Source organism: Mustelus asterias, chromosome 8 (assembly GCF_964213995.1).
Source record: "Mustelus asterias chromosome 8, sMusAst1.hap1.1, whole genome shotgun sequence".
Classification (NCBI taxonomy): Eukaryota; Metazoa; Chordata; class Chondrichthyes; order Carcharhiniformes; family Triakidae; genus Mustelus; species Mustelus asterias.
The window spans coordinates 45,295,507-45,307,982 of record NC_135808.1 but is presented as its reverse complement, the minus strand read 5'-3'; the positions used below and the strand labels follow the sequence as shown (position 1 = coordinate 45,307,982).

At 44.2% G+C, this 12,476-nt stretch overlaps 1 protein-coding gene across 2 annotated transcripts in view; it reads right to left on the bottom strand.

The window, feature by feature from the left end:
- Window positions 1–12,476, bottom strand: part of cop1 (COP1 E3 ubiquitin ligase) — a 304,266-nt gene that overhangs the window by 165,232 nt on the left and 126,558 nt on the right. The window contains exon 8 of one of the 2 annotated variants that reach the window (XM_078217921.1): window positions 10,312–10,369. In XM_078217921.1, the coding sequence (XP_078074047.1) occupies window positions 10,312–10,369 (58 nt within the window). The remainder of the gene's footprint in view (window positions 1–10,311; window positions 10,370–12,476) is intronic. The other variant, XM_078217922.1, reaches the window with a different exon arrangement.

Here is a 12,476-nt window from a genome sequence, read left to right as displayed (position 1 = left end):
ATGAAGCAGCAATGCGAACCACTGTGCCCCCCTCAGCATTTTAAGGACCTCAATTGTCTCACCCCTCAGGGGATTATATTCAAGAGAGAACAGTCTCAGTCCATTAATCTTTTTACGTTAGATATTTAAGCAATTCCCTTTTGAAAGGTTTGAATGCATTTAACTCCAACACATTCCCATGCAGTGAATTTCTGATCATAACCACACCCTTGATAAAAAAAATCCACCAGTTGCCTATTTGGTGGTGCGAGGAAAGACAGACTTGCATTTAAATTGCATCACTTTAAACTTCTCCACATTAAATTTCAACTGTCAAAACTTTCATCCATTTCACAAGTCTACGTCCTTTTGAAGTCAATAATTATTCTGCACACCCAAGTTGAGGTCAATAAAGATCAATAATCTTCATTCTTTGAGTTCCAATGAGTATAGTTCCAGTCTAATGAGTCTCTCCTCATAAGCCAACCCTCAACTCCGGAATCAATAAATGTCCAGCCATCGACCCCTGGAAAACCCCACGATATACAAAAGAACTAACAGCAGGAGGAGGCCACCTGGCCCATCGAGCCTGCTCCACATTCAATAAGATCATGGCTGATCATTTCGTGGACTCAGCTCCACTTACCCACCCGCTCACCATAACCCTTAATTTCTTTACTGTTCAAAAATCTATCTTTGCCTTAAAAACATTCAAAGAGGTAGCCTCAACTGCTTCACTGGGCAAGGAATTCCACAGATTCACAACACTTTGGGTGAAGAAGTTCCTACTCAACTCCGTCTGAGCGGCATGGTGACAGTGGTTCGCATTGCTGCCTCACAGTGCCAGGGACCTGGATTCAATTCGGGCCTTGGGTGACTGTCTGTGCGGAGTTTGCACATTCTCCCAGTGTCTGTGTGGATTTACTCTGGGTGCTCCAGTTTCCTCCCGTGGCGTTACTGGGATAGGGCAGGGGAGAGGGCCTGGAGAAGATACTATGTCAGAGAGTTGGTGCAGACTTGATGGGCTGACTGGTCTCTTCTGAACTGTCGGGATTCTATTCTCTGCTGTCAATCTGCTCCCCCAGTTCGAGGTTCACCCATGAGTGGAAACAACCTCCCTGCTTCTAATCTATTTCCTTGATAATTTTATATGTTTCTATTCGATCCCCCCTCATTCTTGGAATTCCAATGAGCATAGTCCCAGTCTACTCAGTCTCTCCTCATAAGCCAACCCTCACAACTCCGGAATCAACCGAGTCAATCTCCACTGCACCGCCTCCAGTTCCAGTATATCCTCTCTCAACTCAGGAGATCAAAGCTGTACACAGTATTCCAGGCATGGCCTCATCAGCACCTTATACGGCTGCAACATAACCTCTGTTTTTAAACTCCATCCCACTCACAATGAAGGACAAAATTTAATTTGCCTTCCTAATTGTGTGCTGCACTCTGCAAACCAACTTTTAGTGATTCATGTACAAAGTCACCCAGGTCCCTCTGCACAGCAGCATGCTGCAATTTTTTACCATTTAAATAATAGCCCATTTTGCTGTTATTCCTCCCAAAATGGATGATCCCACATCTACCAACATTGTCCTCCATCTGCCAGACCCTTGCCCACTCTCAAACTATCTATATCCCTCTGCAAACTTTGTGTCCTCTGCACATTTTGCTCAACCACTCATTTTAGTGTCACCTGTGACACATTACACTTGGTCCCCAACTCCAAATCATCTGTGTAAATTGTAAACAATTGCAGTCCCAATACTGAACCCTGAGGCACACCCCTAGTCACTGATTGCCAACCAGAAAAACACATTTATTTCCTCTCTTTGCTTTCTGTTACCCAATGTTCTATCCATGCTAATACATTATCCGTAACACCGTGCAGCAGCTTTTTGTGCGGCACTTTGTCGAATGCCTTCTGCAAATCCAGATACACCACATCCACTGGTTCCCCGTTGTCCACCACGCATGTAATGTCCTCAAAGAATTCCAATAAATTAGTTTCACATGACCAGCCCTTCATGAACCCATGCTACGTCTGCCCAATGGGGCAATTTATATCCAGATGTCTCGTTATTTGTTAATTATAGAATCATAGAGGTTTACAACATGGAAACAGGCCCTTCAGCCCAACTTGTCCATGCTGCCCTTTTTTTTAAACCCCTAAACTAATCCCCATTGCCCACATTTGGCCCATATCTTACCCATGTAAACATCTAAATGCTTTTTAAAAGAAAATTGTACCCGCCTCTGCTACCACCTCTGGGCAGCTTGTTCCACTCACCACCCTCTGAAAAAATAGCCCCTCCGGACACTTTTGAATCTCTCCCCTCAAACTTATGCCCTCAAGTTTTAGACTCCCCTACCTTTGGGAAAAGATATTGACTATCTAGCTGATCTGTGCCCCTCATTATTTTATAGACCTCTGTAAGATCACCCCTCAGCCTCCTACACTCCAGAGAAAAAAGTCCCAGTCTATCCAGCCTCTCCTTATAACTCGAACCATCAAGTTCTGGTAGCATCCTCATAAATCTTTTCTGCACTCTTTCGAGTTTAATAATATCCTTTCTATAATAGGGTGACCAGAACTGCACACAGTATTCCGAGTGTGGCCCTACCAATGTCTTGTACAACTTCAACAAGACGTCCTAACTCCTGTATTCAATGTTCTGTACAATGTATTTGATGATAGATTCAAGCATTTTCCCACTACAGAAGTTAAGCTAACCAGCCGATAGAACATTGAACATTACAGCGCAGTACAGGCCCTTCGGCCCTCGATGTTGTGCCGACCAGTGAAACCAATCTAAAGCCCCTCTAATCTACACTATTCCAATATCATCCATATGTTTATCCAATAACCATTTGAATGCTCTTAATGTTGATTAACGTTAGTTATATAGTTACCCGCCTTTTGTCTAACTCCTTTTTTAAACAGTGGCGCCACATTTGCTGCTTTCCAATCTGCCGGAACTGTCCCAGGGCGCAGCGAATTTTGGTAAATTACCACTAGCGCATTTGCTATTTCTCTGCCATCTCTTTTAGTACCCTGGGATGCATTCCATCAGGACAGGAGACTTGTCTACCTTTAGCCCCATTAACTTGCCCAACACTCCCTCTTTCGTGATAATGATAATTTCTAGGTTCTCACCTGCCATAGCCTTCCTGTCGTCAATTTTTCGCATGTTATTTGTGTCTTCCACTGTAATGCTACCAGCAGTGGTCGGTAACAAGATGGCTACCAATGCTAGCCTTGTGAATAGGGTCATACAACTCCGAGAGATAACGCAGGTGGTGAGAGTCATTTCACTATCCCGTGTCCCATATTGCTGGGCAACAGAAGGGAGGTTATGACCGTAACTTTAATAACAAATGAAATCCCATTAGGTCATGGTGTGTATGGTTATTGGCTGGAGTTAAAATGACAGGATGATTATTGACTGATTTGTATTAATCTTTACTGGGTGATGCGCACCGGAAAGGTGGGCAATATGATTTTGGGAATGTATAATTGCTTTCACAGGGGCATTGTTCTTCAGACTGATATCCGGCTGCCCACATCCTGTACCTTGAGTGCAGGGCTTCCTCAAATCATTCTCCCATTTGGTTAAATAAAGTCACGTCTTCAACATCAGGACACTGTATTTTGAGTCTTCGTATTAGCTTTAGTAGCTATACATAGCCTCAGAGGAAGCCCCTTCCTTCAGTCCAAGATATTAACACTCACCACCACTGTTCCATGTCCTTTTTATATATATGGTGCAACTGTCCCTGTTGTGCCACGGGTTTTCACTTTGACACAAACTTGCAGGGTAGGATGTTATCAAACCATTTGGTTACAATACAAACCCGTTGAAGGAGGCAATTCCAGAGTTTAAGGCATTGTCAACTGAAGGCTAAGCTGCTCAATGTGGTGTGATTAAAATTGAGAATGTAAATGAGACCAGAACTAGTAAAGAGCAGATACCTCAGAGTAATCAATTGGAGGAGGTGGCTGACAAAGGAAAAGGCAAGATCATGAAGGGATGAAAACAAGGATGAGAATGTGAAAAGATGCTAACAGAAATTACTAGTCTTTTTAAGGTATCAACTATAGTTCAAGCATATTACTCACAACTAAATCAGAAAATTGTGGGTTGAGGGCAACTGTAGAGATAGATGATGATAATCTGGACTAACACTGCACAGCAGTAACTGAGAAAGTCAAGGATTCGGCATGATAATTGAGACTGACACTCCACAACAGTGTCTGAGGCAGTGTCACACTGTCAGGAATTTGAGATGATAATCTAGACTGACATTCCAGAACAACAGTAACTGAGGGAGTCCCAAACTCAGACATCGGAGATGAGAATGGCCTCCTTCTGTACTGTAGTGATTCAATGATAATCTAGACTGACACTCCACAACAGCAGCAATTGATATTCCGACACACTGTCACGGATTTGAGAAGATGATCTTGAATGACACTCCAAAGCAGTAACAGATGGAATGCTACACTGTCAGGGGTTTTAGATGATAATCTAGCTTGACAATTCAGAGCAGTGTCTGAGCGAGAGCCACACTGTCAGAGACTTGAGATGCTCATCCAGACTGACACACAACAATATAAGTAACTGAGGCAGTGCCACACTGTCAGAGATTTGAGATGATAATCGAGACTGACTCTCCACATTAGCAACAAATGATGGAGCGCAAGACTGTCAGGGATTTAAGTTTATTTATTAGTGTCATAAGTAGACTTACATTAACACATGATAATCTTAACTGATCCTTCACAGGAGTAAAACTGAGTGAGTGCCACACTGTCACAGATTTGAGATGATGATCGAGACTGATACTCCACAGCAGTAACTGGCGGAATGCTACAGTGTCAGGAATGAGAGATGATAATCACATCAAACTCCACAGCATTAACAGATGTCATGCCACACTGTCAGAGACTTGAGATGATAATCTATGCTGACACTGCACAGTAGTCACTCAGGGAGCACAACACTTGGAGGTGAGTCTTTCAAATGAGATCATTAACCAAGGTTTAATTCTTTGGCCAAGGGAAGCAAATGATCCAGTGGGCTCCCTTTTAGATAAAATGGCACAAAGTTCCAACATCCAGAGCAACAAGTGTAATGGATCCAAACGCTAGACCAGAGTACATAAGAACATAAGAACTCGGAGCAATAGAAGACCATCTGGCCTCTCAAGCCTGCTCCGCCATTCAATAAGATCAAGCTGATCTTTTGTGGACTCCACTCCACTTACCCGTCCGCTTACCATAACCCTCAATTCCTTCACTGTTCAAAAATTTATCTATCCTTGCCTTAAAAACAGTCAATGAGGTAGTCTCAACTGCTTCACTGGGCAGGGAATTCCACAGATTCACAACCCTCTGGGTGAAGTTCCTCCTCAACTCAGTCCTAAATCTGCTTCCCCTTATTTTGAGTCTATGCCCCCTAGTTCTAATTTCACCTGCCAGTGGAAACAACCTCCCTGCTTCTATCTTATCTATTTCCTTCATAATCTTATCCGTTTCTGAAAGATCTCCCCTCATTCTTCTGAATTCCAATGATTATAGCCCCAGTCTACTCAGTCTCTCCTCATAAACCAACCCTCTCAACTCCGGAATCAACCGAGTGAATCTCCTCTGCACCCCCTCTAGTGCCAGTATATCCTTTCTCAAGTAAGGAGACCAAAACTGTACACAGTACTCCAGGTGTGACCTCACCAGCACCTTATATAGCTGCAACATAACCTCGCTGTTTTTAAAACTCTATCCCTCGAGCAATGAAGGACAAAATTCCATTTGCCTTCTTAATTACCTGCTGCACCTGCAAACCAACTCCTTGTGATTTTTGCACAAGGACACCCAAGTCCCCCTGCACAGCAGCATGCTGCAATTTTTTACCATTTAAGTAATAGTCCATTTTGCTGTTATTCCTACCAAAATGGATGATCTCACATTTACCAACATGGTACTCCATCTGCCAGACCCTCGCCCACTCACTTAGACTATCTATATCCCTTTGCAGACTTTCAGCATCCTCTGCACACTCTGCTCTGCCACTCATCTTAGTGTCATCTGTGAATTTTGGTACACGACATTTTGTCCCCAATTCCAAATAATCTATGTAAATTGTAAACAATTGCGATCCCAACACTGATCCAAGGCACACCACTAGTCACTGATTGCCAATCAGAAAAACACCCATTTACCCCTACTCTTTGCTTTCTGTTTGTTAACCAATCCTCTATCCGTGCTAATACATTACCCGTAACACCGTGCACCTTTATTTTATATAGCAGTCTTTGGTGCGACACCTTGTCAAATGCCTTCTGGAAATCCAGATACACCACATCCACAGGTTCCCCATTGTCCACTGCACATGTCATGTACTCAAAGACTTCCCCCAAATTAGTCAACCATGGCCTTCCCTTCATGAACCCATGCTGCGTCTTACCAATGGGACAATTTATATCCAGATGTCTCGCTATTTCTTCCTTGATGATAGATTCAAGCATTTTCCCTACTACAGAAGTTAAGCTAACCGGCCTATAGTTACCTGCCTTTTGTCTACCTTGATTTTTAAACAGTGGCGTCACATTTGCTGTTTTCCAATCTGCGGGAACCACCCCAGAGTCTAGCGAATTTTGGTAAATTACCACGAGTGCATTTGTTATTTCTCCCACCATCTCTTTTAGTACCCTGGGATGCATTCCATCAGGATCAGGAGACTTGTCTACCTTCAGCCCCATTAACTTGCCCAACACTACCTCTTTTGTGATAACGACAGTTTCCAGGGTCCTCACCTACCATAGCCTTCCTGTCATCAATTTTTGGCAGGTTATTTGTGTCTTCCATTGTGAAGGCCGACACAAAATACCTGTTCAATGCCTCAGCCATTTTCTCATTTCCAGTTATTACATCCCCCTTCTCATCCTCTTAAGGATCAATGCTTACTTTAGCCACTCTTTTTCGTTTTATATACTTGTAGAAACTTTTGCTATCTGTTTTTATATTCTGAGCTAGTTTACTCTCATAATCTTACTTTTCTTTATAGCTTTTTTCGTGGCTTTCTGCTGACCTTTAAAGATTTCCCAATCTTGTAGGTTCCCACTAATCTTTGCCACTTTGTATGCCTTTTCTTTCAATATGATACCCTCCTTTATTCGCTTAGATATCCATGGCTGATTATCTCTTTTTCTACAGTCCTTCCTTATCACTGGTATATACGTTGCTGAGCACTGTGAAAGATCGCTTTGAAAGTCATCCACTGTTCCTCAATTGTCCCACCATAAAGTTTTTGCTCCCAGTCTACCTTAGCCAACTCCTCCCTCATCCCTTTATAGTCTCCTCTGTTTAAGCACAAGACACAGGTATTGGATTTTACCTTCTCACGCTCCATCTGTATTTTAAATTCAACCATACTGTGACTGCTTCTTCCGAAAGGATCCCTAACTGCAAGATCATTAATTATCCGTCTCATTCCACAGGACCAGACCTAGGATAGCTTATTCCTTCGTAGGTTCCAAGCCCAATGCAATTAAACCAAAACCAGAGTAACCAGCCCAATGGATAAGCGGTGGATGTTGTCTACCTGGATTTCAGCAAGGCCTTCGACAAGGTCCCTCATGGGAGGTTAGTTAGGAAGGTTCAGTTGCTAGGTATACATGGGGAGGTAGTAAATTGGATTAGACACTGGCTCAATGGAAGAAGCCAGAGAGTGGTTGTGGAGGATTGCTTCTCTGAGTGGAGGCCTGTGACTAGTGGTGTGCCGCAGGGATCGGTGTTGGGTCCATTGTTGTTTGTCATCTATATCAATGATCTGGATGATAATGCGGTAAATTGGATCAGCAAGTTTGCTGATGATACAAAGTTTGGAGGTGAAGTGGACAGTGAGGAAGCTTTTCAAAGCTTGCAGAGGGATTTGGACCAACTAGAAAAATGGGCTGAAAAATGGCAAATGGAATTTAACGCAGACAAGTGTGAGATATTGCACATTGGAAGGACAAACCAAAGTAGAACGTACAGGGTAAGTGGTAGGACTCTGAAGAGTGCAGTTGAACAGAGGGATCTGGGAATACAGGTACAGAATTCCCTAAAAGTGACGTCACAGGTGGATAGGGTCGTAAAGACTGCCTTTGGTACATTGGCCTTTATAAATCAGAGTATCGAGTATAAAAGTTGGAGTGTTATGGTAAGGTTATATAAGGCATTGGTGAGGCCGAATTTGGAGTATTGTGTACAGTTTTGGTCACCTAGTTACAGGAAGGATGTAAATAAGATTGAAAGAGTGCAGAGAAGGTTCACAAGGATGTTGCCGGGACTTGAGAAGCTGAGTTACAGAGAGAGATTGAATAGGTTGGGACTTTATTCCCTGGAGCGTAGAAGGTTGAGGGGAGATTTGATAGAGGTGTATAAGATTTTGATGGGTACAGATAGAGTGAATGCAAGCAGGCTTTTTCCGCTGAGGCGAACATAGAACATAGAACATAGAACATTACAGCGCAGAACAGGCCCTTCGGCCCACGATGTTGCACCGACCAGTTAAAAAAAAAACAAAACTGTGACCCTCCAACCTAAACCAATTTCTTTTCGTCCATGAACCTATCTACGGATCTCTTAAACGCCCCCAAACTAGGCGCATTTACTACTGATGCTGGCAGGGCATTCCAATCCCTCACCACCCTCTGGGTAAAGAACCTACCCCTGACATCGGTTCTATAACTACCCCCCCTCAATTTAAAGCCATGCCCCCTCGTGCTGGATTTCTCCATCAGAGGAAAAAGGCTATCACTATCCACCCTATCTAAACCTCTAATCATCTTATATGTTTCAATAAGATCCCCTCTTAGCCGCCGCCTTTCCAGCGAAAACAATCCCAAATCCCTCAGCCTCTCCTCATAGGATCTCCCCTCCATACCAGGCAACATCCTGGTAAACCTCCTCTGCACCCTCTCCAAAGCCTCCACATCCTTCCTGTAATGTGGGGACCAGAACTGCACACAGTACTCCAAGTGCGGCCGCACCAGAGTTGTGTACAGTTGCAACATAACGCTACGACTCCTAAATTCAATCCCCCTACCAATAAACGCCAAGACACCATATGCCTTCTTAACAACCTTATCTACTTGATTCCCAACTTTCAGGGATCTATGCACACATACACCTAGATCCCTCTGCTCCTCCACACTATTCAAAGTCCTCCCGTTAGCCCTATACTCAACACATCTGTTATTCCTACCAAAGTGAATTACCTCACACTTCTCCGCATTAAACTCCATCCGCCACCTCTCGGCCCAACTTTGCAACCTGTCTAAGTCTTCCTGCAAACTACGACACCCTTCCTCACTGTCTACCACACCACCGACTTTGGTGTCATCAGCAAATTTGCTAATCCACCCAACTATACCCTCATCCAGATCATTAATAAATATTACAAACAGCAGTGGCCCCAAAACAGATCCCTGAGGTACACCACTTGTAACCGCACTCCATGATGAATATTTACTATCAACCACCACCCTCTGTTTCCTATCCGCTAGCCAATTCCTGATCCAATTTCCTAGATCACCCCCAATCCCATACGAGGGGAGAAAAAAACCAGAGGGCATGGGTTAAGGGTGAAAGGAGAAAAGTTTAAAGGGAATATTAGGGGGGGCTTCTTCACGCAGAGAGTGGTGGGAGTGTGGAATGCGCTGCCGGAAAACTTGGACGGGTTCATGGATGAGAGGGGTGTGGAGGGATATGGTCCAAGTGCAGGTCAGTGGGACTAGGCAAAAAATGGTTCGGCACAGACAAGAAGGGCCAAAAGGCCTGTTTCTGAGCTGTAATTTTCTATGGTTCTATGAATCCAAAGCCTGGACCAGAGTAATAAGCCACGCAGATGCAACGCAGAAAATCATAACTGCATCATTAACGAAACTACATTTTGAATGAATAGAAAAAAGACATTGTTGTGCACTCACAATAGAGCAGCATGGTGGCACAGTGGTTCGCACTGCTGCCTCAACGCCAGGGACCCGTGTTCGATTCCCGGCTTGAGTCACTGTCTGTGTGGAGTTTGCACATTCTCCCAGTGACTGCGTGGGTTTCCTCCGGGTGCTCCGGTTTCCTCCCACAGTCCAAAGATGAGCGGGTTAGGTGGATTGATCATGCTAAATTGGCCTTTAGTGTCAGGGGGACCACCTAGGGTAAATGCATGGGGTTATAGAGACAGGGCCTGGGTAGGATTATGGTCGGTGCAGACTCGATGGGCTGAATGGCCGCCTTCTGCATATAGGGTTTCTATGATTCCATATGCAAACATATGACAGTCACCAGCTTACCTGTGAACTACCACCAAAGCCTGGAGGCTGGGAATATTCAGTGGAGTCTATAATACTGCTGAAATAGACAGAACATGAACAATATAGTTAGGAGAGTTACAACAGTGACATGATATTCAAACAACATTGAAGAGAAACAAAAAGGAGCATTTCATCCTGAACACAGGCACCACACGCATATGCCCACTCAGCCTGTCCAAAGCACGTTGAAGCATCTCATTAGTGACAGACAGCATGGTTTTGTAAGAGGGAGGTCGTGCCTTACAAATTTGGTGGAGTTTTTTGAGGAAGTGACAAAAACGGTTGATGAAGGAAGGGCCGTGGATGTCGTCTATATGGATTTCAGTAAGGCATTTGACAAAGTCCCACATGGCAGGTTGGTTAAGAAGGTTAAGGCTCCTGGGATACAAGGAGAAGTGGCTAGATGGGTGGAGAACTGGCTTGGCCATAGGAGACAGAGGGTAGTGGTCGAAGGGTCTTTTTCCGGCTGGAGGTCTGTGACCAGTGGTGTTCCGCAGGGCTCTGTACTGGGACCTCTGCTATTTGTGATATATATAAATGATTTGGAAGAAGGTGTAACTGGTGTAATCAGCAAGTTTGCGGATGACACGAAGATGGCTGGAATTGCGGATAGCGAAGAGCATTGTCGGGCAATACAGCAGGATATAGATAGGCTGGAAAATTGGGCGGAGAGGTGGCAGATGGAGTTTAATCCGGATAAATGCGAAGTGATGCATTTTGGAAGAAATAATGTAGGGAGGAGTTATACAATAAATGGCAGAGTCATCAGGAGTATAGAAACACAGAGGGACCTAGGTGTGCAAGTCCACAAATCCTTGAAGGTGGCAACACAGGTGGAGAAGGCGGTGAAGAAGGCGGTGAAGAAGGCATATGGTATGCTTGCCTTTATAGGACGGGGTATAGAGTATAAAAGCTGGAGTCTGATGATGCAGCTGTATAGAACGCTGGTTAGGCCACATTTGGAGTACTGCGTCCAGTTCTGGTCGCCACACTACCAGAAGGACGTGGAGGCATTGGAGAGAGTGCAGAGAAGGTTTACCAGGATGTTGCCTGGTATGGAGGGTCTTAGCTATGAGGAGAGATTAGGTAGACTGGGGTTGTTCTCCTTGGAAAGACGGAGAATGAGGGGAGATCTAATAGAGGTGTCCAAGATTATGAAGGGTATAGATAGGGTGAACAGTGGGAAGCTTTTTCCCAGGTCGGAGGTGACGATCACGAGGGGTCACGGGCTCAAGCTGAGAGGGGCGAAGTATAACTCGGATATCAGAGGGACTTTTTTTACACAGAGGGTGGTGGGGGCCTGGAATGCGCTGCCAAGTAGGGTGGTGGAGGCAGGCACGCTGACATCATTTAAGACTTACCTGGATAGTCACATGAGCAGCCTGGGAATGGAGGGATACAAACGATTGGTCTAGTTGGACCAAGGAGCGGCACAGGCTTGGAGGGCCGAAGGGCCTGTTTCCTGTGCTGTACTGTTCTTTGTTCTTTGCATCCTTCTCACAGCTCACCCTCCAATTGTGTATCATCCACAAAATTTGGAGAGAATACGCTTAGTTCCCTCTTCCAAATCAATGACATGTAGTGCGAACAGTAGGGGTCCTAGCACAGATCCCTCTGGTACCCCATTAATCACTGCTTGCCAATTGGAAAAAGAGCCATTTATGCCAACTCTTTTCTTCCTGTCTACTAATCAGTTTTCCATCCATTTCAAGACACTACTTGCAATTCCAGGTGCTTTAACTTTACACAGTAATCTATGAGACCTTGCACTCCAGAAATTCCTCCTCCATTGTACTGTGACTAATTCAATTCTCCTAATCTATATGCAGATTAAAGTCACCCTTAATCACAGATGTTCGTTTAACACGTGCATCTCGGATTTCTTGTCTAATATTGTTTCCAACATTACCACTATTGTTTGATGGTTGCATACCAACCCCAGAGATGTTTCTGAACTAAACTCATACAGATTCTACATCGTCTCTGCTGATGAATTTCCTCAATATCACATCAATATCTTCTTTAATCAACAATGCAATCCATCATCTTGTCCTTTCTCTCTGTCCTTCCTAAACACTGAATGTTTAGCCCCCATCCTTGGTCACCTTTGATTTGATTTATTATCGTCACATTTATTAGTTGTT